The following is a 25,356-nucleotide window of genomic DNA, read 5'->3' as shown; positions in this document are numbered from 1 at the left end:
AGAACTTACACTATAAATTACTCTATTCCGTCCTTAAACAGCTCAGAGAGTTTCTGCTGCTTCATAGGACCAATTTGAAATCTTTGCTGGTACAGTTAAGGTCTTTCAGTGGATCTAGCCCCTCCCTAGTGTCTCATTTCCCTCCAGTCCTACACATGCTCTACATAATTTCATCCAGCTACATCACATGCTTCTCCATTCCCCAAAGGCACTCACGGCGTTCATGTTCCCGTGCCTTTTCATACCACCCTGTGTATTTCTCTCCCGCAGCATTTGCCACAAGTTTACACGTGTCTTCCCAACTAAACAGCAAATCCTCAAGGGGAGGAGCCATGTTTCACACGTATTTGAAACCCTGCTGCCCGACACATAGTATGCATTCCAGTAAGTAATGCCTGTTGAAGTTGAATTATGTTGTTTACTTTGCTTCTGTGATTCCTTCTATTTGTTAAACATCATACTCCTCTGAGATTCAGCAGTGTCTGCCTCTTCCTGATTTTCGATTCTCTCTCCCCTTTGGGTAAACTTGGCAGATGTACTTCCTGTGATCATGTGCAGTTTTATGCTGTTATAGGAGCACCTGTCCCAGGAGGTTATGAGCTCTTGAAGGTGGGACCCACATCTACATGCAGTTTTTCATCTTTGTTATTCCAGTGGCTAATATAGCATTTGACAGAGAGTAAAAACTCAGAGAAGTAAATAAATCTAAATACAGTGCCAGTTTGGCCAGACCTTATTGCATGTCCTTTCCTCTTTCTTACCGTCCTCTATGCTAATCATTTTAGGTAACTCCATCTACCAGGGTGAAGTGCAGAGGTGTACTTCCAACCATGTGTTTAGGTTCTTATTGTTTTCTCTAGCAAGATGTTATTTTAAAAAAACAAGATAAAATTACTGTATTGCTAGAAAACCATTAAAAGGGTTTACAAGTTCTCTCTCTCAAAGACTTATTGTAGGCCTGACAATAAGCTTACCAAGTTTTACAGCACAATGCTTGATATAAAGCTGAAATAATAAATGTTGAGTGAATGAATGAATGAGTGGAATTTTTAAGTTAAACTTTTCTGGCACTATAAGGAAGACAAAAAGGATATGACTTGAGTGGACAAAACCTGGCCCAAATGCTCAGCTGGGGAGTGTGGAAGGCAGAATCCCAAGAAGATATGTAAGCTATCACCCTGGGGTACATCCCTTTCCCTTGAGTGTGTGTGTTTCGGGGCACTGTGAAAATAACAGGATATCATTCCTGTGATTAAGTTACCAATCAGTTGACTTTGCGTTAATGAAACGGGAGATTAGGTTAAAGCCTTAAAATGGTGACATTCTCCAGGAAGAACGCAAGCAGCCGACTTGTAAGCTGCCTATGGAGAGGGCAGCTTCTAGGATCTGGGGACCTCAGTTCTACAATCACAAGGAACTGAATTATGCCCCTACTGGAATGAGCTTCACATAAGAGCATGGCCTCAGCTGACCCCTGGATTGCAGCTTTGTGAGACAAGACCAGGGAACCCAGGTTAGTCTGCCCAGGCTCCTGAACAACAGAAACTGTGAGATAACAACTTGTGTTGTTCTAAGCTGCTAAATTTGTGGTAATCTGTTCTTCAGCAACAGAAAATACAAGGAATGTTACACAACAAAGCAGTAACATTCGATTCTGCATACCCATTACATTACGAAGACTAATCCTGTTACTAAATCAAGTCCTCCTTGTATTTTGTCTTCCATGAAATCTTTTCCGATGAAGCCCTGCCCATCAGATGCTTGGTTGAGAGAAGCACATGAACATCAGCAGTGAATGTGTCTTTCTTAGTAAAGTGTGTTTCGCTAGCTTTCCCAATTATACATAGCACTAGAAGCAATGATATTAGCTACCGCAATCAGGAAGTCCAGGCAAACGTTTATTTTTGAGCTGGAAAAACCATTTGCTTAGCCTTGGGTTGGCACTTGGGGTCATATTTTTTCAGCGATACTAAATATACATACCTCTAAGTAAATGCTAATAACAAAGACAAAAGGTTAGTTGTTTTAGTTTTGAACCTTGGCTCAGAGGCAATGATTCAAAGGTTGCAGCCAAAGCAGGAAAGAGACCCTCTCTTACAGTGATTGTCCTTCTGGTGCCAACTGGAACAATCTAGGCAAAGGCTGGTGGAAGTGAAAGGAACTGCGCACAAAGCTCGCCTAGTTTCGTGTCTTTTAGAGTCTGACCTTCTGCTGGCCACAGCAGAGTTACTGAGAGAAGAAATCCTATGAGAAAATGATTCTGCTCCTCCCTTCTCTCTGATTTCTTTCTTGAAAAGAACCGAGTCTGGGCCCAACTTTTCTTTTTTTTTTTTTTTTTTCTGCCAACATCAATGCCAACTCCAGCATTTTAACGAGGGGAGTTACCATGGGGATGTAAACAACACATGCAGAGTGGCAGCGGCCACAGCACAGGGGAAAGACCCAGACACAGGCCACCAGTCACTTGCACTTTGTACCGTGCGGAACGGCCTGCTTTAAAGAAGCCAGGCTGGCAGCAGGCCACGGGGTGAGGGAGATGCACGGGGCGGGGTGGTCCTGCTTCAGAGGGCCTGTGCCCTCCCCCACTCATCACCATGCTCTGCTGGGAACAGCTCTCTTCGTTGTACTTTCTCTTGACTTACTCTATGGAATTCTATTAGCCCAGAGATACAGTTTGCTAGCTGGCACTCTTATTTCATATTCCACGTGACCCAAAACACAATGAATAAAAGGGAGTTTAGGAGGTGCCAGGGAGTTTTGAAGAGGTCTGTGAACTGTAAAGACCACACTTGTGAAGAGAGAGAAAAGTACAGGTAAGAGAGCTGAATAATACATGATTTCTGGGGTGAAAAAATTTAAAAAGCAGAGCATTTGGGTGTCTGAATGAAAAGGAACAAAACTACAGATTATTAAATGGTATATGATCCTGACATACCTAATGTTTTAATAATAAAAATCATATGTTGGGATTATATTCAGGAATGGAAACAATGAATGATGAAATCTGCATTTATAGAAGATGGCTAATTTAAGATGAACTGTAGATCACAAAGGATATCCACACTCTGAAAACTTATTTATTAGATCAATTAGCAACACACTCCCCTAGAGTAGATGAAAGATATGATATCACCATTTTACAGGCTGGATATCAGAAGCCAAAGAAATCAAAGGGATTTGTACAAATCCACTGGTCTAGAGGGTAGGAGGACCAAGAACTGATTATTTGTTCTATAGTCTCAGTTTTTGTCATAAAGGACCTTTCTATCCATGATTTCAACTGAATTCTTTGACCTCACAAATTAGGTCACAAGTTAATGTCAGATAGAAAACATCAAATCTTGATTGAAAATCTGGCCCGTATCAGACCAGTCCCTTGCCCCTCTATGCCCAAGGGACCACGTCTTCTTCATCTTTTCATCTTTGTGCCCCTAAAACTCAGCCCAGAGTAGGACACATGGTAATCTAGTTATAAATATTTGTTGAATCAAACTGGGTGCCCTCTCTGCCTACATGTACTGTGGCAAAGATTCCCAGCTCTCAATCGGAACTTTCGTGGAGAAAATATGTCATTGCAGTATCTAGTAAGACCTGTATGGGCCCATAGTTACAACCTATTCCTGTGAAAGAGACCCCTAGTGGTATGAAAACAGAAAGTCCTGCTTTTTCTGTCCCTGTAGCTAAGTCATCCTTGCTTCTCATGAAGAGTTAGTAGCAGTGGCCGTAAAAAATATCCCCTCCCATGACACATTTTCCTGGAGCCGTATAAAACCAATGGTAATCCACCCTTTCAGCACTCCTTTCCCTGACCTAAGAACGTTTCTCAGGCTACCACTTGGCTCAGCCTTGAACATGATGACAACAGAGTCTTTGGAGAGGGCCAGCCGTGGATTCCAACCCTGGATCAGTGGTTCTCCCCAAGGACAGACCCCCTCCTGGGGACTCACCGCGCATCCAGAAACCGGGAACGCAGGATCATGACGGCCTCACACGTGCTCTGCTTGAGCTGCATCTGGATGGAGCTGAACTTGCGGTGGATGATACTGACCATCCGCTCGATCTCCTTCGGGGAGATGGGCCTGGTCCGGCTTTGCTCTCGCAGGAGATTCATCACGTGGGTTGTGAACTCATTACATGCCTGGAATGGCAGGATGACAGACATGGGGTGTGGTGAGGGTCCAAGCCTCAGCACACTTGACGTGAGGCTGTGTAGGTCTTTCTAGAGATGTGTGCAGGTAAGGAAAGTGGGCTAGTTTGTGGCATTTTGTCAAATCAGAAAAAATAAATGATGCCTGGAGATCCCTTTCAGCCCATTTGATTTTAATTTTTGGCCATGATGTGGATTTTTTTAAAGGGAAAAGAAAATTCTTAATTATTTTTCAAAATCAATTATTTTTCATGATTTTACTACTATGAAAGATGAGAACATGAATACTAGTATAAAACACACTTCACAACCCTTCACCCCAATGTTAACAGTCAAAGAGAGTTTGGGGTCAAATATAGCATGAACTTTCTGCCTTGCCCTTATCTCTGATATGTTAAAGCTTCCAAATATTCAATTTAGCATAAACAGCCCGAAGAGTGGAATCATGGAGTTAAAAGCTCTGATAACTCTTCTGGGAGATTTCTCATCAATCTATTTCTACTTCTACTTTTATCGTAAGAACTCCCTCCTATGCTGGTCTTCCGAAGATCTGCTATGTCTATAACACAAAGGGAATAGGTAAAAAAAAAAAACAAACAGCATCAAAATATGGATTAGAGGATTCAGGAGTTATCCCTGCAGAAAGGAAAACTCTCAGGTTAGAGACCAACATACTCTCAGCTCTGGAAGTGAAACTGGAGATCATTTTTCCCACCTCCTTATTTTACAGTTGGGAAAACTGTGGCTCCAAGAGATGAAGGCCCACAGCAAAAAACAGCAGCTGAGGCAGGACCTGAACGCTTCCTCATCCAGGCCAGGGTGTCTGTTCTTTCCCAGACCCTGAACCTGGTTCTCAGAACACCGCTGCCCTTTCTCTTAGTTACTATTACTTATCATCTCTGTAGTCTGGTTTTATTAGTGAACACTCAATAAAATATCTACTCACAGGTTAACTCACAGTAATGTTGTAAACCTGTATAAGATTGTAACAAAAAAAGGCAACTTGATGCTGTGAGAGTTGAAGAACTAAGGACTCAAAGGGTTCAACTTAATATTAACAGCGGAAACACGCCCGTTGATGCTAACACAGCATTGCCCTTGTTTTTTACAGCACCAAGCCCTTCATAGCTGTCAATTACGCAGTAACAATAACATATTTACTGTTCATTTCTCCAAGAAATCCTTCGAGGTTGGCTGGCCAAAGATACAAAGGCAGATGCATCCACTGGGCTGTGTCTACACTGGGGGCTGGGAGGCCTGGGTTTTGACCTGCCTCCGTGAGTATGTGGGCAAATCCTTTCACTACTCAGTACTTCGTTTTTATTTGTCCGAGAGTGGATTTAATCATTCCTAACCCTTCAGCAAGGCTAGCAGCGCCCAGGCACTTGTGCAGTGACCTACAGATGGAATAAATCACTCACATGAACGTAGTAGTGGGCTAAGAGCACAGACTGCCTGCGTTCAGATCCTGCGCTGGAACTCACTTCGCTCTGGGGCCTTGGTTAGTTATGCAAGATCCTTGTATCTCGTCTTCCCGATTTGTGAAATGGGGATGACAGGACCTCAAAGGGTGTGGTAAGGACTACATGAGTTACTATCTTTGTGTCTGGCCATCTAAATTGTGTCATTATTATCTCTTCCAAGTACAGAGAACTTAGAAACCCAGCATAGCATCACGATTGGGCAAACCTCTCCAGGCTTCAGTCTGCCCCATGGTAAAACTAAAGGGGGTCACAAATACCTTCTTTCTACTCTGCAGGCATATGCTGAAGACAAAAGCCACAGAAGATCAGGTCCAATAGCATTTTGCTCTTACTAAGAAAACTGCTACCTACACACAAGATCTTAGTATAAGCTTCATCTCTCCCCAACCTCAACTGCCCCTTCACCCTCAACAAGGGAGGGAGGTAAAACCTGGCAGCGAGTTGGCAGCAAGTCTATGAGAAGTCGGGGTGGGGCGTGGTGGGGGGAGGCAGGCACACTGCAGGCATCCTAAGCGGCTTTCTGGAGAAACGCTTCAGCCCCCGCTGGGCTGCAGCCTCCCCCCTTGATGGGGGGCTCATAGGGAGGAGGGGCTGGACGTGAAGGAGGTATTGTCAAGTGCACTTGCTCTCTGCTGGGAAGCCACAGTGCTCGGCTGATAATGATGTGCTTCATTACGGTGAATAAAAATACTCACAATATCTGATGCTTATTTAGGGCATTGGATCCCGGGCCCCTTTCTGCTCTGCCCCAAACAGACAGTGGAGTCTTTTCACCCACTGCTGAGGTGGAGCAAGACAGCTGCTCCACAGCTGCTCGGGAACACACAACAGACAGTGCAGAGGAGTTCCAAGTCCATTTTAGACAGACAGAACACAGTGTTCCAGATTTTTCCAGGACCTGAACTACCCACTCCTCCTCCTCAGTTCCCCCAAGCTCGGCACCTTCCGCAGCTGTGCTGCTCCCATGAAGTCAGGCGCTCCTGATGGAATGGGAAGAGTGGGGATGACAAGCGTTAATTAAATAGGACCCTCGCCGGCTGAAGGTTTCTGTGACAGAGGAGACTCTGCTGCAGATTGTCCTAAAGGTGGTCACCTTCTGGAGCTACCCCTCCAGCTGCCCGCAGAAAGTGGACGCTTTCTGAAAGGAGACGTCCCAAGTTCCAGGGCAAAGGCCCTTCTGGGAGCAGCCTACCCAAGAGAAGCTCTCTTAGAAAGTCCTGCTTGAGTTTAAGCAATTTCATCCTAGACCTGAAGCCTCCTTCCTGCACTTCTCTTCAGCCCACCTTCTTCTCTTACTCCTTCAAACTGGATTTGGCTGCCAATTTCAGCAACGAATGTGATTGGGATTTTAAGACTTTCTCGGCTGTGAATGGACCTATCCCACCCCGGTTCTGCCTTAGAGACTGAGCCTTGTCAATGCCCTGGCAGCATTATTCACAAAAACTTAAAAGTGAAGAACTCTGCAAAACTACAAGAGTATCGTTTTTTAGAATAGCACTTGGAACAAAATTCAGGTTTCTGGATATCATGGTTTTATCTATTAGAATATGCCAGCTCTTAAATACCTTAGCTTCCAACATGATCTGCTGAAAAAGTGTTTTATCAGCCCCTTTTAATGAAGAAAACAATTTCCTTCTTTTCTTTTGAATGAAAGTCTCTAGAAGCCTTCTTTATCTAATAACCTCAGGGTGAAACAATGGCTGATTCATGTTGAGTTTTTTTGGGGGGGGGGGTGAGTGGGGGAGGGGTGAGTAGGGTTATGGTAGCTACTTACTGGAAAGCTAATTGACCCTCTGGTTATCTACCATCACCAAACTAAAAACAAAACAAACCAAACCAAAACAACAGAATCAACTCTTAAATAGTCAGTTTGGTAACCATCTAGGTACTACTAAAACAGAGACTGACATTTTTACTAAGGTTTCCTATTTTTAAGAAAGCTCCCGCAAGGAATGCTTACAGAAAAAAATGAAGAAGATCTATCTCTCAGACATACTAGCTAGAAGGTTAATGGCATAATTTCCTTATAATCTGCTATTTACTATAATTAACAATACAACTAATATTAATAAATTATTAAGCACATAGAGTATGTTAAACAGTATTCAGTTCTTACCCAGAAAATGCCTAAAGAAATAAGGAAATGATTTTTTACTGTTTTTTAAGAATAACAAATACAGACTACTACTACATTTACCTAATTTGCTCTGTACTGATGGAGTTTTTCCTTAAGTTCCCAATTTCCAGCATGATTATTATTTAGAATAGGTAGATATCTATGAGAAGTTTCTGAAGGAGAATATTTTTTTTATCACTAGCCTCTCTTAGCATCAATCTAGTCCATGAAAGTAACAGAGAGGTCAAGCCGGTTACTTCATCGTCTACAGACGTCCACACTTGTTCCATATTAAGTGCGGCTGGGTATTGTTCCAATAAGAGCCCTTGGGCTAAGGGGCAAAATCTGGCTTCCAGGGCCAACTCTGTTCCTCCTTTGGATGTGTGACCCAGATACATCACCTAACCTCTTTGACCTCCAGTTCCTCACCTGTATGGAAATGGAGATGATGACGGTACCTGTCTGGAGGACCCAACCTTAAAATTACCTTGAGGAACAAGTGCAGTTAGGTTGACAAAAGTGCTTTAGTCATTTTGGATGAGGATGGAAGAGTGACAAGGGGGGGTTAAATCAAGGAAACAGTCCGTTCGTCTATGTTGCTGGCAACCTGAGCTAAGAAGAAAGCCAGTTTTAAACACCATCCAGCCTAACATCCATTCCAGTTACGGGTTTAGGGAGGAAGCCACACTCTTCGTGTACCCCTGGAGTTTGGCATGAGTTAACCTGGATACTAGGTCTAGATAGGTTGTTATGCCAGAGGCCAAGTTTAGCAGTGAAGGTAAAATAGGGAAAGCACAGAGTAGGAAGAACCCAAGAGGCCAGCTAGGGACCTTGTCAGCAAATGTCCCCATGTGTCTTCCCAAGTTATCCCATTGGTTGGGGCAGACTCTGAACCCTAACGTGACGGCCCAGGTGGGGAAGCTGTCATAGATCAGCCAGCTTACCTGAGCTCAGCCTCTCCTGGGAACTGAGGAAATGTCTACATGAGCCTACACCGTGATAAGAATGTTTGTTCTTTCCCAAGAAGGTGGGGGGGGTGATGATCCACAGGTTCTTACCACAAGATTGCTTTTATTTTCCTCCCCTTGAACCCTCCCTACACCTGTCTGATGGTTGAAATTCACCACGCTTGGCTTCCAGCTTCACACCTTTTTTCCCTCATAAAAGAAGGGACTTTGTAGAAGTCCATTTCAAAGGTAGATAGGACTGCAATAATGAAACTTTCTTCACTTTAAATTTTAAAATGCCTATTTCTATTTTAAAATTTAAATTTTCTATTAAGTTTGCCTTTGCCTTCTACCTAGACAGTCATAAGTGGACAGTACAGGGTCTTCCACTTTTTGCTTTTTCTCCCCCTTCTTCTGTGACTCTTAAAAAAGAAAAGAAAGCCATAAACCTAACAATTCAATGAAAGTAAGTTAACTTAGAACTTCAGGACAATGTCACATCCAAAGACATGACAACAAATATATCTGTCAGCTAAATAATGGAAGGAAAGCCTGATGTTAAGGGACTCCTAATAAAGTAGTATTGCTCATACAGACCAGAGGAAACAATATTGATATTTAAATTCACATGTGTGTGTGTGGGTCCTCTAGTAGAGAGGGGCACTATTATAATTAGAGTACCGTACAACATTTATATACTGTTCTATGACTTAAAGCCTTTCTTAGCCTTTCCTTCCTATGATTTTTATGCCTCTTTGATATCCTAGACTCCAATCCACAGCTCCTTGCCAAATATCACCAGCTTTTAGGGTATAGTATGTGGACCACTGGATCCCAGAGACCATTTAGTGGAGTGTCAGGACTGTATTTCAACTTTATCTGACTCCAGGGGTCCCCTGAGACCCTCTACTCTTCTTATAGCGGGAGGTGTGTCTCGTATTGCATACCATACATAAAAAGCAGAACATGTTTGACTCCCATTTGAACGGAATCTAGGTAGAGTGAGGGACTTTAGTATCCGTTCCCATAGGATTCCATGAGCACCAGGGTGGTGAGGAATCCTCCTAATGAACGAGCAGACAAGGGCCAGAGGAGCCCACCCACCTCCCCCAGGTCAGGTGGTGACTCTGCTCATGACCTATAACACCCTGAGAGCCCCGGGGCTGCATGCCCATAGGGAAACACTCCAGAGCTCCAGGGACTGAGTTTTCCTTATATTGACTATGGACGTTTCCTGAAATCATCATTTACAACTTCGATTTTTTTTTAATGGCTTTATCTCTACTTTGCCCGGGTTTTCAGCAGCGGACACCAAGGACTTGGTGGGCTCAGGTTCAGCTAGTGGCTCTGGGGTGAGGCCGGAAATGCTGGACCCCAGATGTCAGTCTCCAGGAAAGGCTGTCCGCCTCGGGGTCCACAGCCCTGAGTTTCCTGATGCATCCGCCCTTTTCCTGAAGGGCGGGGTGGGGGGGGTGCCCAGACCCCACAGGGCTGTGGTTACCTGCTCGTATTTCTCCAGCTCCGTGTGGTAGATTTGTCTGATCTGTGAGAGTTTGGCTCTGTAATCAGAATGCTCCACCGAGTTGTCGGAACCGGCGCCTCCAGAAGCTGCCGCCGCCGCAGCCGCCGCGGCCGAGCCGCCACCCTTCTCCGGCCCGGCCACGCCCTCCGCCAGCAGCATGTTGTCCAGTCGCATCAGCTGGGGGTCTGTTGGCTCCTCTTCCTGCGCTCCCCGGATACTCAAAACTGCAGGAAGACCCAAAAGAGTGGGGAGGAGTTAATAGTAACTCAATGAAGCAAATTTTAAAAACAACAACAAAAAACTCCCAATGTATCATTTGGCTACGTCTCAAATTACTTGCAATATGGCATCTGAGCAACGGGTTGGAAAAAGAGAGGAATTGGAGGAGGAGAAAATGCAAGGAGAGATTTGCTTTGTTCCCCAAATTAATTATATCCCATCATATGAGGTACCTAGCATAGTCCAATTGATGGAGGCAGAAAGTAGACCAGTGGGTACCACGGGCTGTGGGGAGGGTGGGGGGATAAGGAGTTCGTGATTAACCGGTACAGAGTTTCATTTTGGGAAGATGAAAAAGTTCTTGAGATGGGGGGTGGTGATGGCTGCACAACAATGCGAATGTACTTAATGCCACTGGACTGTACACTTAAAAATAGTTATAATGATAAATTTTAGGTTATGTATATTTTACCACAGTGAAAGAAATTTCAAATCTACAAAAAAATTAACTATAGCAATATAATTTTCACTTTCATCCCCAAACTGCCAAATTTTAATTCAAGGAAGAGCATTTTCTTCTTCATTTCTAATTTTAGATTTCTGTGAGGTTGTGGTTTTACACTCATTGACTTTGTAATATTCGATCAGCCTGAATTTTCATCTCCAAAATAATCTAAGCCAGGCAAATCCAGTTAATTTGGAGTGAAGTGTTAAGATCTCTCCCCTGGACTAGGGATTTCTATCTTCCCACATTGAGATCAATCTGTTCTGGGTGATAAGAACTCCATCCTGGTACAAACAAGGGTGAGGTCCTTTTAACAAGCTGACTCAGGGATTCAGAGAAGCCGGTATTCTGATAGGATAGAGGAGGCTCAGCTCTGTTAGAGGCTGCTCTTTATTAAAACACCATGACCCTTTGCGGGGGATGAGGGGGTGATTTGGACTGAAAGAGATCAAGTGATTTAGTAAATCAGCAGAAGAGCTAGGCAGTCTCTTCTTACTACCTTCATACAACCTGCCATAAAGTAAATCACTCATCTGAGCCCAGTTTAGTCGTCAGCAGCCAAACCTTTGTTGAGAGCGAACACAAAAAGAATTTCCAATTAAAAACAAATTGAGGGGGCTTCCCTGGTGGCGCAGCGGTTGAGAATCTGCCTGCCAATGCAGGGGACACGGGTTCGAGCCCTGGTCTGGGAAGATCCCACATGCCGCGGAGCGACTAGGCCCGTGAGCCACAACTACTGAGCCTGCGCGTCTGGAGCCTGTGCTCCGCAAGAAGAGAGGCCGCGACAGTGAGAGGCCCGTGCACCGCGATGAAGAGTGGCCCCCGCTCGCCACAACTAGAGAAAGCCCTCGCACAGAAACGAAGACCCAACACAGCCATAAATAAATAAATAAAATTTTTAAAAAAAGAGTAAAACGTTTAAAAAAACCCAAAAAACAAATTGAGGGTAGGAAAGGAGGAACATGATTAAAGACAGAGGAGAAGGCGTCCCGTGCTCGTTCACATCTTGGGGCTGGAGATGGCAGGGTCTACGCGGCCCGGTGGGTATGTGAGCACTGGCGCAGCCAGAGAGTCCAGAGCTGTTTCCAGCCACGATGCATCTGGTGAGCACCACGGGGACGGTGCCAGGTGCAGTTGTCTCCTGAGCCCTAGCAAGCCAGCCCCAAGGGGTTGTGACAGGGAAGGCGGATCTGAGCTCAATCCGAGGGGACATGTAGACATTCAGGGCATTTTGTCACGTATAATACCAGCATAACTGCTGGCTGTGTCCACATGCTCCTGGCTTCTAACAGGCATGACAAGAAGCAACCTTGGAAGTTGTTTCAAAGGAAAGCCCGATTCCTGTGCTAAAAGGAAAAGGGCAGCTTTGCTTTCATGAAACAGGAGACAGTCAAGTGGAAGGTCAAGCCACGTGGACCAGGGGTGGCGGTTAGCAGCAGGAGAATTAAAGGCACAGGGTCGAGACACGTGCCCCCCACACCCCATGAAGTGAGAAAGGACGGGAGGAGGGAAGGGAGGACCTGGGGAAGGCAGTTAGCCGGGGAGGAAAGAAGCAAGTCCACCCCGACACACAACAGGCCCACACTTCAGGACCCAGGTTCTCCTCTCGCATCTGAATTTTTAATATTCTGCTGCACTAAAATAAAATTGCTACGTTGTTAATGGCACAGGTTAGGGGATCGTGGAGGTTTATTCTGTGGAACTTTTTCCAATGAAATCCTTCTTTTGTAATGGGAAACTGTCCCTTTGATCTTAGAATAATAAAGATTTAGTCATGTTATTCAGTTCCTTGAATTTATTTACTCAGATCTACAAAGTTCTCAGAAGAACATATCACCACTGACAAAGGTTTCCTTAAGAAAGGAAATGAATGCAGCAACCATTTCCTGAATACCAGTCCCTAAGAGGTGTGGAAAAGAATGTGACCCCCCAAGCAGCTGGGCTTAGAGCCCAGGAACCCCTCCTTCCTCGCCTGTACAGCCCAGTGAATTCTTCCAGGTGAGGGCATTTACGTGGGGTTTATGGATGTTTCCCCAGTGGATTTTATTGAATGAATTTTAATTACTTTACCAACGAAAAGTATCTATGGGCCATTTACGAATGAAAAAAGAAAAAGAAGACCAACTCTGAGCCATTCTGTAATTGTTGCACTTCTGCTTGATCATTAAAAAATTGGTGCTGAGGCAAAACTTGACACTGATATGGCCAGTGTATCCCAGAAGAGGCTGCAAACTTCGGCTGACGGGAAACGTCCCCAAGATGCTGAGGCTGGTCACACCTGAGCCAGGCAGTGGTGCCTCTTCCTCATCACTCTATAACAATCCTTCCTGACGGATCCAGCACTGACAGATCTCATAATGGTTTCTGGTCGCAACAACGGTAGCAAAGCAAAAAATAATCATGTCATCTTAATGGTGAAGACGTGCTTTCCTAGGGCCACCTGAACACTGCCTTACCTGAGGTGATGACGGGCATCGTCAGACAGCACCTGTGCTTAAGACCGACTTGCTCAGCCCAATAGCTTATTCCTCTAGCAAAGTTCAGTTCATTATGAGAGGAGAAAGAGAGGCAAAGAGATAGGCATGCACAGACCAAAGTGCTGGTACTAGTTCCTCCAGGTACTAGGTAGGTGACTAGGTGGGCATGTTACTACTAGTATTTCCCATGTGCCCAATATTTACCTCTGAGAATATTTTCCCTTTCCAGCCTCTCTCAGTTGCACCCACGCCCATGCCCCACTTTTTCATTTAAACAATCAACGGGAAGCACAAAACGTCCACACAAACTCTGTACACCTACCTAATTTAATATTTTTCTTGGTCTTGAAATCTAACTGGTTTTAAATGAAATAAGAAAGGAAATTGCTAAAGCTGGCCGAGGACACTGAAAGGATACAGCGTAACCCCCTACCCACCAAAGAAGTTCCAGGACCATCACAGAGGGTAAAGCCGTAATCTATACTGACTCTTTTTTTTCCCCCCCCTCAGGTACGAAAGATACATTTAGTTGGGGGAAAAAAAACACACACGCACAGTAAGAGTGTTATCATTTCGCTTAGCTTTTATATAATTTGATGAATCCTGTAAACAAATACTCTTCAAAAAGAAATTTGGATTCCCTAAGATTTAATATAATTGATTTCTAAATGTGGCCAAGAAGAAATTGGTATGCTAGAAATACAATGTACCATAGCATCAATGTTGCTTGCATTTATACTCAGAGTTCAGGACACAGAAATTGGCCCCAAACCAGAGATTTGAAGAAAATAAAAGAACAGAAAAATGTGGAAAAACAAAAAACCCAACAGTCTTCTCCAAATTACACCCTTTAAATTATACTCAAATGATTGTGAAAATAGAAATTTCAGATACTCTGAAATTCAGTGGTGTCAGAACCACCACCATAACTATACACACATACACACGCATACACAATATAAACAAAAGAAAACTTTCCTCTTCCACTACTTTACATGGAAGATTCTGGTTCTGAGGGTCTTGGGCTGTGTATGTGTGCTGGGCAGAGGCCCGGATGGACCAATAAACAACCCTGCGTGTACAGATTTCTTCCCAGAAGGAGCAGGATCCGAATGTACCACTGTAAACATGGGTGTTGACATTCACTGGTACGAGAAACTGTTCGGCCAGGGAGTTAAAAAAAAAAAAAAAAATCCCACCAACATTAAATAAATAAATGAAAAGGCCGCTATGTCTAAGCAGAGTGATGCTACCTATTTACTGCTTGAAGCCGGCACTCTGGCAAGTAGGAGACAAAATGATTATTTAAAAGCTCCTTTTTTATCTCTGTGGCACCATGCAGGTCTCAAATGAACCTTTCGCCAGGACACCAGAGATGTTAACACTCACCCTCCAAGATCCAATTTCAACCAGCGGAGCTGTTACCTAATCCAGCAACCATCACATATGATCAGGTTTCTGCTCCCCTGATGGGTGTCCTGCGCCCTCCCTAGCCCCCGCCCCTCTATGCTCCCCACCCAACAGCTTTTACTGAAACAGGTTTTAAAGGGGAAAATCCCCTGTTTATGCCAGTACATACAGGGTTTTAACAGTCCGATCTGTACACTTCCACTACCAAAAATGAAATCAACTGCGGTGGATTTGCTCTCCACGGAGGGTCACCCAACAAGATATTTAACCCTTTCGGTAATCATTCTTAAATAGAGTTTCCTTCTCACAAATCTAACCCCTCACGGAAGAGACCGGCCAAGACAGGTAAGTGATGTATATAGAAATTGTCACATGCCCTTTAAAAAGCACCCGATGTCACGGTCTACCTTGCTGCCATCACTGGCCCTGGGGTTCTTCGGTGAACCTCCCAAGATAAGGAGGCTGTCAGAGCACTGTCGGAGCTGCTCTCACACCTGGTCTCCTGCTGTTCTTTATTTATTTTTCTTCACACAAGGAGAAAAACAAACCAAACCCAAAGGCAGATTCGAGATCCTTGGCAGGAGGGCCACGAGCGGGTTGTTTTGTCCTTGGCTGAGCTGTGACATGGATCCGGAGCAGCTCCAGACAATGCCCACTAGAGGGCACTCTTTCTTCACCAAGGATTGGTTGGACTGGGAGGGTTCGGCTGTTTCCTGTCCCAGGTTATTTCAGAGCTGGGGAAAATGCCCCCGCTTAGACTCATACTTCCACGGGTGGGGCAGGCAGCAGGGGAGGAGGGCAGATCTACGGAGAGGGCTGTCTTCAGATTCGGACAGCAGTCCAGGGACCCAAAGCTGGGCTGAGAGATAAAGAGAGATGATAGACATAGCCACCCAACAAGACAGGTGGTTTGGGAAAGCGCATGAGGCGTTCTCCCCAGGATGGGAGCCCTCACACTTTCTGGCCAACCTCTTTGCTTGATTTGAAGGCACAAGACTTAACCTCCATGCAATTGTTCCACTGTCCACGAGCTGTTCTTCAACACACATGACCAGGAAAGCTGGGGGAGGGAAGCTCTGCCAGCCTCACCCCAGCCCTGCTCTGCCATCTCCCAGGGGCTCAGAACTTTGGACAGAAGTACTGGGACAGGTATCCGTTGTCCTTGAATTTTTTTAGAAAGAGAGCAAAGTGCCTGCCTCCTGAAGATATCACAGTTAACACCTTTTATTTGTTCGGAAAGTACTTGTGCGCGATGAATTGCATCACCTTATAAAACATGAAGTAATATTCCAAACTTAGATAGTAGATAACTGCAGATTACAAAGGCAAAGTAATTTCCCCCAAATCAAAGCAAATGGGACAAGCCACGACTAGAATCTAGGTCTTCAACTCTTAGACGCTTTACCCTCTACTACGTTAGGATTCTGACTGTCACAAATGGTAGCCAAGCGGATGCGATTTCAATTCTGTGTATGTGTGCATGCATGCACACACACACAAACGCACACACAAAATGTCTTTTGAGGCCTAGGTCATGACTGACACTCTAGGGAGAAGACAACCAGATATGACGTAGGGAAGGAAGTTGTTCCTACTGACTTCTTAATTTCTTTACAATTTCCTGCAAATCTAGTCCTCTTCAATTACTTCTTTCTGCCAATAGGACCATCATCATTAGAGCCACTGAGCCGTGTGATAGAATGCCCTCTTCCATCTCAGCCAGAAAAATCCACTTACTACGGTCCCATCCTATTTCAAATCTCAGCTCAAAGTCCTTCTCCATGAAGCCCACCCAGACAACAGCTAAAAAGGAGCTCCCTTGCCTCTGAGCCACCAGGGCAAGTACTATCTACACCACACCCACAGCACTTCTCAGAACAACCAAGGTCACACCTGCCGCCTTGCGAGCAAGGCTGTGAGCTTCTGAAAAGCAGTGACAACCTGTCCTACATCTACGTATCCCCCCTGTGACCACACAGAGCCTCTGGCACTGAGCATCTATTCAAGCATCTCTTAATATATGAGAACCAGGGAAGGAGGGAAGGATGCAGGATGGTACTCTCCGATGATCTCTGCCTCAGTCCAGTGTCCTTGGCGAAGCAGTTCCTTATATGGGCTCTTTCTCCCTCTGGTCCAGTCCCAAGTTGGACCAGAGTCAGCTGCTAGTAGAAGGCCTTTCCCTCTGTCACCTCTTCCACCCCCACTTCAAAAATCTGTCAAATCAGCCTGAAAATCCTAAGTAAGCAAATCTACACAGTCATTAAGCCAGAGCCTCCGGAACCCACAGCCTGGTACGTCCCCATTAAGCCAACATTATCCACGATGAAGGCTCTGGGTTTTGGGGAGAGCCTGGCACATGACTGGTACCTGGGGAAGAATTCCTGGGAGGGCTGACAGTGGCCCACAGTGAAGGGGCCACACATACTGTGTTACCCAAAATGAGCCCTCTGAAGGGTGCTCAGTTCACTTTCATTACTAACTAACTGAGTGCCTCTAAGGTGCCAGGAATGGGGTGGGTGCTGGGATTTCCAAGAATCATCAGACATGGGCTCTGGCTTCAAGAAGCCCAGGGTTTAGACTCCTCTAGTCCCTTCTTGCACGCTACACCAACTGCCCTGAGGCCTGTGGTGGGCACAGCATGTTGTCAGAGTAGGTGGTTGGCAACCAAAAAAGTCCCAATGGATACACACCCTCTCTTCCTTCCTCCAGTTTCCTTCATTTCCCACAAGCACACCTGTACCCACAAATCATACATTCCTAGCTTGAGCTGAAAAATAACTACGACATAATTTGATTCTTCTGAACCAAAGATGGGACCGACATCTGATGTTAGTGGCTTGAAGCTTAGGGTAGTATGTCCCAATGTTTTTCACCCCCTAATTCTCAACCCCTTCGTTTGTTCGATGGACAAGCGTTTTTGTGTGCTTTGAAAAGAGTCTGTCCATCCAACAAATGGAAATGATTAACAATGTGATTTCCTGAATTTTACAAACCAGCATTAGAGATAGCTGTCAGTCAGTGCTTCTGGATAGCATGGAAGGACGAGTTACCACCTGAGCGGAGACCATCCAGCCTAGGTGGAGATCTCTGAGGCTACAGTTGCCTGGAGCAGATTTGTCAGATGAGAAGTCCAAGTTCATGGAGACTTCAAGTGTGACAGCCACCCTTGGACTGCCAGCTGTTTGTCTCTTAGCCCTTTAGAAGCTTAGGGACACCAAGGTTGGGACTCACGGGTCTAGGGTTTCTTATGGCATCACCAGGGGTTTAGACATGAAGATAAGATGTCTTCTAGGCCTTTCAACTTTTCGTCTTGGTTTGTTAGGCAGGTAGACCAAGCAAGGAGACTTGAGGGCTTTAGTCAGTTGACAGCAAGACTTTGAGATTCCTCAAGCATTTCATCCCACAATTATTCATTGAGCATCTCCTATGGTACCAGGCACTGTGCTGAGTTTCAAAATAAAATTGGCCGAGCAGGGACCTTAATGATACACTCATTTTTTCCACACTTACCATCCACTACTACGTGCAAGGCTTTCTGAGAAGTTTTAGGGCAGGAGGTGGAAATACAAATATACGACACTCTTGAGATGGTTTTACATATTTTTGTTGTTGTGGTGGTGGTTTATATTTTTGGGTCTTCTTTAGAGAAACATGCCTTGCTTTTCTTGTCATCCCTTTTCTGGGCCAGGCTTTGGCAGCCCTGGTCACATGCATTTTCTACTTCTCAGGAAACACTCGGGCACGGATCCCAATCACACGTCCCCCTGCTTGGCACACAGAGCCTCCTGGGCCAGCTGGCAGACAGCAGGCTCATGTGCTGGGCAGCAGACTCCTGCCTTCCTGGACAGGTGCCGGCCGCCTGGGTGAGGGGCATTGGGCCTTAATAGCTCTAGCTTGGACTGCTGCTCGGGGAACCCCTTGGCCTAAAGAGTTATTGCAGAAGTTGGTAGGAGGGCATGACGTCACACTGGCCTTGGCCTCAGACTGCCATACTTAGAGGGGTGAGAGAAGAAGAAAAGCTCCCCAGGGAGGACCAGCACAGGGTGTGAGAGGCCCAGACGGCACCTGGTAGCCCATGATGCAAGAAGCGGTTTCCTACCAAGTTGTACATAAAAAGCATGAGAAATTGGGAGCCACGGTTGGCGGCTTGCTGTGCATTCCCAGAGATGCAAGCTTCTCTCTACAATGGCAGCTTCTCAAGGAAGTGACCACAGAGAAAGCAAGAGAGATTTCTCACTATTCTCTTGACTTAAGATGAAAATGTTCTGTAGCTTGGAGTCTCAATTAGGCACCTAGCACATTGCCTGCAAGTGCTAATTCATGACAGATTTCCTCTCCCGTTAGATTTCAATATCCTCCCAAAGTGTAAGGGCCTAAGCCCTCTTCTGTCAGCTCCATAACATGGCATGAAGGAAGAACACTGGTACAAAGCCAGGTCCAAGGCTCCCACTGCATGACCTTGCCTCCCTTAAGCTCAGTTTCTTTATCACCCAACAGTCAATAATAATATCAACCACGCCATGATTCTTATTAAAGGATTAAATAAGGTTACTTTTACAAAAGCACATGTCCGTGCTTGGTAACTGGTAGGTTTTCACTTGTTGGTTAAATCTAAATCAATTCCATTGATAAAGGTCCCTTTGGGAAGAATAAGAAAGCAAGTTAGATTTAGAGTTAAGAGTTTGGTTTTTATATGTTAGGAATCAGCAAGGCAGAAGGAACCAGGCTAAGTTAATGAGTGTATAGACATACACACACACACACACACACACCCTACCTCACTGTGCTGTGCTTTCAAGGCAAGCTCAGATTGAAACCATCAAGCCTAGGAAATCGATCCTCAGCTCAAAGAATACATTTCAAAACGTCTTCTTTTTTCTCCTCTTTCCCCCTCTTTATGTTCCTTTCTTGCTATTCTTCTCCCAAGCACATTAAGAATCCCACTTCCTCTGAAGCCTGATGTGTCCCCTCTTTACAAGAGCCCCCGGCTTTAGTCTACCTGAGCCAGAAAGCATCCTGACCCGGCAGAGCTCACATTGGAAGACGCAGTCCTCCTAGAAGGCTGAAAAGACCCTTCTGGGAACCACTCAGCTCTGAAGCAATCTCACCTTGTGTCAGACAAGCTAGCCTGGACATACTCTTTAATGGTTGCTTTCAAATGTCCATTAAAAAATAAATAAATTATAACCAGAAGGGAGCAAAGATTCTATTCACGATCAAGGTTTGAAGAAATGTGTTTCAGTTTCGACTTTTGGGTGGGATTCAGACCTCACAGTCATCCTTTTCTGCCAGGGCACAGAGAAACCCCACACTCAAAATATTAAGATAATTGGATATTGCCACATTTGTATCATGTGTTATCTTATCTTCTTGACACCATTCCACTGTCTTAGGACTACGAATGCTTTTCCAGCTCCTAGTGACTAGCAGTGACTTGCATATTTTCAAGTTCAATCATAGCAGAATTTTTTTTTTTTTTCCTCCAACCTTCCAAACGATTTCCTCAGAACTAAGTTTGGAAAAAAGAGCATTTTGTTCCCACAAAAATCTTTCCAGTTTTTGAAAATTACAGAATAATTCAACGGCAGGGTTCCTAACACAATGTGCTGTTGATTTTGAGGGGTCCTTACAGAAGACAGTGATAACTTAGCTAACTTGCTCCATGATTAGTTCCAATTCCACAAATCACAGAAGACACATACTTCTACTAAGAGTACACCTTCATCCTCTGGAGGAGGCTTACTCTCTAACAGGCGGGAAAGGGACACCTCTGCCAGATGACCTCCACGGACAGAGGTGTGCAGACCAAGGACAGAGGGATGTCATTACAGTTAGTTGGCAAACAGCAAATTCAAGTCAGGGTCAGACACAGGGCCTAGAATCAGGAAATGTGGCGAAACGTTCTGGCTGTCTCCATCCCTTCAGCCTCTTTAACTCGGTCCTTCTACTTCTCCCTCCATTGGAACACAATTTCTTTGAATCTATAAGAGGATGGAAAAGACTCACTGAATCTCAGGGCTATCATTACCACTGCAACTAACACTGATAATAATAAGATCACTTCATGTGAATGTGTGCTTTAACTCTACTAATATTTTTCTTGAGATATGAGATGTGATGGAGCATGTGTCTCTCTCCTGTATGGGACCTAGGAGAGGGGACCAGCTAGGAAAAGGGCCTGGCAGAGAGTATTGGTACAAAGAGGAAGGAAAAGGATGATCTGCTGGTTTCTTCCAACACATTCCTCTCCATGGACACAGAACACTGATTTTTAGTTAAGTTCAGGGTCACTGGGAGGAAAGACAATTTCCAGCTTCTCTTGCAGCTAGATGTGGTCATGCCTCCAGTGACAAAATTCCAGTTAGTGACAGATGAGTAGAAGTAAGATATAAAACTCCTAGGAACGTCCTTAAAAAGAAGGAATGCCTTTCTTGCCTCTTTCTCTCTTTTCCTTTTGCTACCTGGAACATGAATATAATGGCTGGGGCTCTAGCAGCCACTCTGGACCATGAGTTGACCTGGGGAATAGAAGCCACACTAGGGAGAGAAACCAGATAGAAGTTCTCATATCCTACAGACCAGTCTGTGGTCACCTTCAGACTATATGAAAGTAAGAGAGAAATAAACTTGCATTTTGTTTAAGCCAAGTTGTCTTGGGAGTTGGGAAGGTTTTGTTTTGTTTTAGTTGTGTTCAGCAGCTTAACCAATCTAAGCTAATACAAGCTATTAAGAAAAAAAGAAAAAAGAAAGAAAGAAAGAACTCTAGAAGGCAGAGTGATTTCTTGTTGGGTAGAATGTTACAGAGGAAATTAGAAAGAGGCAGATTTAATAACTAGAGGCAAGTCACAGAAAAACCTGAGTAGCCACTGGGGAGAATTTCTCCCTGCAAAAAAAGAGAAGGTTTAGAACAGACAGGAAAAGGCTTGATCATTAGAGGGGCCTCTCTTGGGTACCACTCAGGCTATTAGCAGAAGTGGGAGAAGATCTGGGAAGCCTGGAGTTTGGGAGCAGGGGAAGGAGAAGCCTCCTGGTCGGGGTGTTGGATGGCCTGGAGGAGTGCAGTCTGAACCAGGAAAGAGAGGGGTGGGTGGTGAGGGGTGGCTGCGTGTGGAAACCAGCCAAGAGTACTCTGCTGCCTCTATGATGATGGAAGCAAAGTGGGGATTCCATCTTGACCAGAGGAAAGCTAAGGCAGGCTAAACTGTCATCCTAGAAGCAAATACAAGAGCAGAAACAATATGTGAGACCAAGTTCTAACAGATGACTTTAGGCTGCTGGAACTTGCCCACCTGCCTATAGCTTGTATTGGGATATTTTCCTTACACCACAGTAAAATAATGTTTGTACTCTAACCAGCCTGCTGGATTTGCCAGCTCCAGAGAACTGGAAGAGGGACACAGGAGAAGGGAAAGAGAAATCCCAGTGCAGCCCACTTAGAGAAGAAATCACGTCCATTCGCTTTGGTGGGAGCAGAAATTCCCCAGCGGAAGGACTCCGGTCTATTTATGGGCATCCCAGGTCCATTTCAAAACACCTGCCGATTAGCTTTCCTTTTTCCATGACCACAAACAACACCTGTGACCCCAGACAGTCATCTCACAAATGTACACAAGGTCAGTCAGGGTCCTTCAGGGAGAGTATGTGGATGACCCATCACCACTCTTTACAAAAACCACCCCAAGCACATGTCTTGTGGCTAATGAGACACCAGGGGCTGTGGAATCTGCAGGCAAACAGGCTACAGGAGAAGCAAGAGGCTTTTTCTGCTTCTCAAAACTTTCTGAGTAGCCTCTGAAAGCACCAAGTCTTTTACTGATAAGGAAGGTTGGAAGGCAGGACAGGCTGCTAGCTGTGTCTAGATTCTCATCCTGGGCAAGAGGATGAGAATGCTGAATAAGCAATGCTGGTTGTGGGGGTGGAATGGGGGGAGGGTGTTGAGATGATGAGCTCCAGATTGCAAAACATGCCTTCATTCATCACGAGCCTGGTCTCAGCATAAAAGAGAAACAGGTCATGGGGACCAAGAAAGGTCTTGGCTTAAGAGAGGCGCGATATTTCTGCTTTAGGGAAGAGTCCATGAAGCCATCATTTCCAATCTTTCCCATCTCAGCACCTGTGCCTTTCCTTGGGGAATGAGCTCCGCTGTGGCTCTGAGCTCCTGGGCTGTCCTCCGTGGTGTCCCCTCTTCCCACCAGAGTCCACGTGGCTGAAATCTCGAAAACATAAACACCTGGCAGTCAAATGGGTCTAACGTTTCTTGCACTTGAGTGCAAGCATTCAAATTCTACCCTGAGCAGGGATTCTCAAATGCCGATTCAAGTTTCCAGGGGGACATCTTAAAGGAGAACTCGATTTCAAGTAAATGATTGCAACTTATCGAAAATAATGTGCTACTTAGCGTCTGCGGCAAACATCCTGGCAGGCAGCGAGGGGAAGCAGCACTGGAGCAGATGGGAGCGATTAGGCTCTGATTTTCAGTCGGGCTTTTTCTCGTTGGTGTTGCTTTTACATCCTGGTAAAATCAGGATGTCGGGGAGAGAAGAGAGAAGCGTTCTCTGGACCATTCCTTCCTTCTGTGTGCTTGAGATGGAGCCCCCCCATCCCACCAAGGACTCTCACACAGGAGGTGCCCTTCCCCTGTGGGGTGGTACGGTCGTCATCATGACCATCATCATCAAAAAGCATTTAGCACCACGAGGCGCTCGCTAAATACATCAACGGTTGACAAAGAGACAGATGACGGAGATCTTAATTTTCCTTTAAAGATCTGCCTCCCTGAGGCTGGGCCTTATTTACTGTGGTTCTCACTACACTTATCTGAAAAGGTATCTTGTTTTCTCTTCTACTGAGTGAGCCGGCATCTCTCCAACCCACAAAACATCTCTTAACTGTTCCACCAGGCTGATGTTACCATGGTCCTACTCAGGCCCCTCAGTGACGGTACGTCACTGGCAAACTGCATCTATTTTGCTGAGGACATTGAGGTACAGCGTGCTGACTGCCCAGCAAGTCCCTTGCAGTAAAGAGAGGAGACCCCACCCGTCCCCACCTCATCAGAGGCCCTTACAGGATCTCATGCTCTTTGGGGTAACATACACAGTCATCTCAGAAGCAAACTTTGCTTTTCTCTTTCGGAGCTGCTTGCTTTCCAGTGACACTCTGACTCTGCCAGACTGGTCATGTCCACTTATGTCTAGTGACAGCCTTACAGCTCCGTTAAAACAAAAATCTCTCAGCCTGCACAAAGTGTTGCCAGCCTGCGCAATTTCACCAACACGGCCATCCCGACAAGGACCCAGGCTGGTCTCTTGCTCAAGCAGTCACTCAACAAACATACGCTGAGTATCTACTCTCTGCTGGGTCCTATATTTCAGCTGGAGAGACTCGACCAGAAATAAGAGAAGTCTGCAGAATCATGGGGGAAAGAGAAGCATCGGCTGATAACACAAAGTGAAAGTAATAGGTGTGTGGACAAATGGTACGGGAGCCATGGAAACAGGGATATTTTCTTGTGGGGGAATGAAACTTTGCAAAGCAAGTTGCCAAAAGTAAGCTCATATGCTTGTATTCTCACCTGAACATTATGGGGTATTATTAACCCCTTTATTCAGATGGGGGAATGGAAGCACAGCAGACTCAGAAGGGCCCACGGGCACACAACTAGTTCTGCAGTGGACTCACTTCCAGGGCCTTCCCTCTACATCCCAGCCGCCTCCAATCTTAGCCGGGCTGGTAGCAAGCAAGGGCCAGCGCCCTGAAGAAAGCACAGGGCTGACCCAGGACGCTAGGGCCTGAATTAGCAGCTGGCAGTTTTCACAGGTTGGAGGTCAGTGTGAACTTTCATGCTGCCTTTTGCAGAATTTCATTTCCTCTGCTCTCCTGAACCAGCCTAAACCAAGAAAAGCTACTAACAACACACATGTGGTTTTCCCAGCTTCAATGCCCTCTGCCCTATTATGTCTTAAAGTAAACTGAAAAGTCACAGAATTGTTTACACACCAAAACCATCAGTTTGCAGTTGTGCAAACATTTTTTTTTTAAGCTGAATTTGTCTTCACTTCTTGTGACAGGAGATGTGGAAGTGAAATTTAAGGTGCTGTGCTATTGCTGTTTGGTAATGTATGGCGATGGGTTGCTGGTACATGACCTTGGTTTCAAGGTTTGATATCACACAGTAGGAGACGCCCTCCAGTTCCAGGTTCTGTTCCCAATTTGCAAAGCAGAACTGCAGGGCCATCTCTCTGCCTTCAAATGCTACCAAATGACACTTAGGCTTGTAGAAAAATGAGGAGAAAGGTTCTTTGATGTCCTCCAATGAAAGAAGCGCTTAGCACTTGCATCAAGATGGTTGAATGTAGTCTTCTCTTTCTTTTTGAAATTGGAGATCGTTCAAGTCTTGTTTATAATATGGGGTATGAATGTGGAATAAAAGCAAAATTAAAATGTAAAAAAAGATGGCTGAATGTGCATGTATATGTATATATATACATATATACATATATATATATATATACACACTCTTTTTGCCC

The 25,356-nt window shown here is 45.2% G+C and overlaps 1 protein-coding gene across 2 annotated transcripts in view; it reads right to left on the bottom strand.

Moving 5' to 3' along the window:
• PBX1 (PBX homeobox 1) overlaps positions 1 to 25,356 on the bottom strand; it is a 283,806-nt gene that overhangs the window by 47,906 nt on the left and 210,544 nt on the right. For both annotated transcript variants that reach the window (XM_036860006.1, XM_036860014.1), the window contains 2 exons: positions 10,196 to 10,440; positions 3,948 to 4,138 (listed from right to left, as the gene is read on the bottom strand). In XM_036860006.1, the coding sequence (XP_036715901.1) occupies positions 3,948 to 4,138; positions 10,196 to 10,440 (436 nt within the window). The remainder of the gene's footprint in view (positions 1 to 3,947; positions 4,139 to 10,195; positions 10,441 to 25,356) is intronic.

This window comes from Balaenoptera musculus, chromosome 1 (genome assembly GCF_009873245.2).
Source record: "Balaenoptera musculus isolate JJ_BM4_2016_0621 chromosome 1, mBalMus1.pri.v3, whole genome shotgun sequence".
Classification (NCBI taxonomy): domain Eukaryota; kingdom Metazoa; phylum Chordata; class Mammalia; order Artiodactyla; family Balaenopteridae; genus Balaenoptera; species Balaenoptera musculus.
The sequence above is the reverse complement of the archived record's forward strand: the minus strand, read 5'-3'. Positions and strand labels throughout refer to the sequence as shown.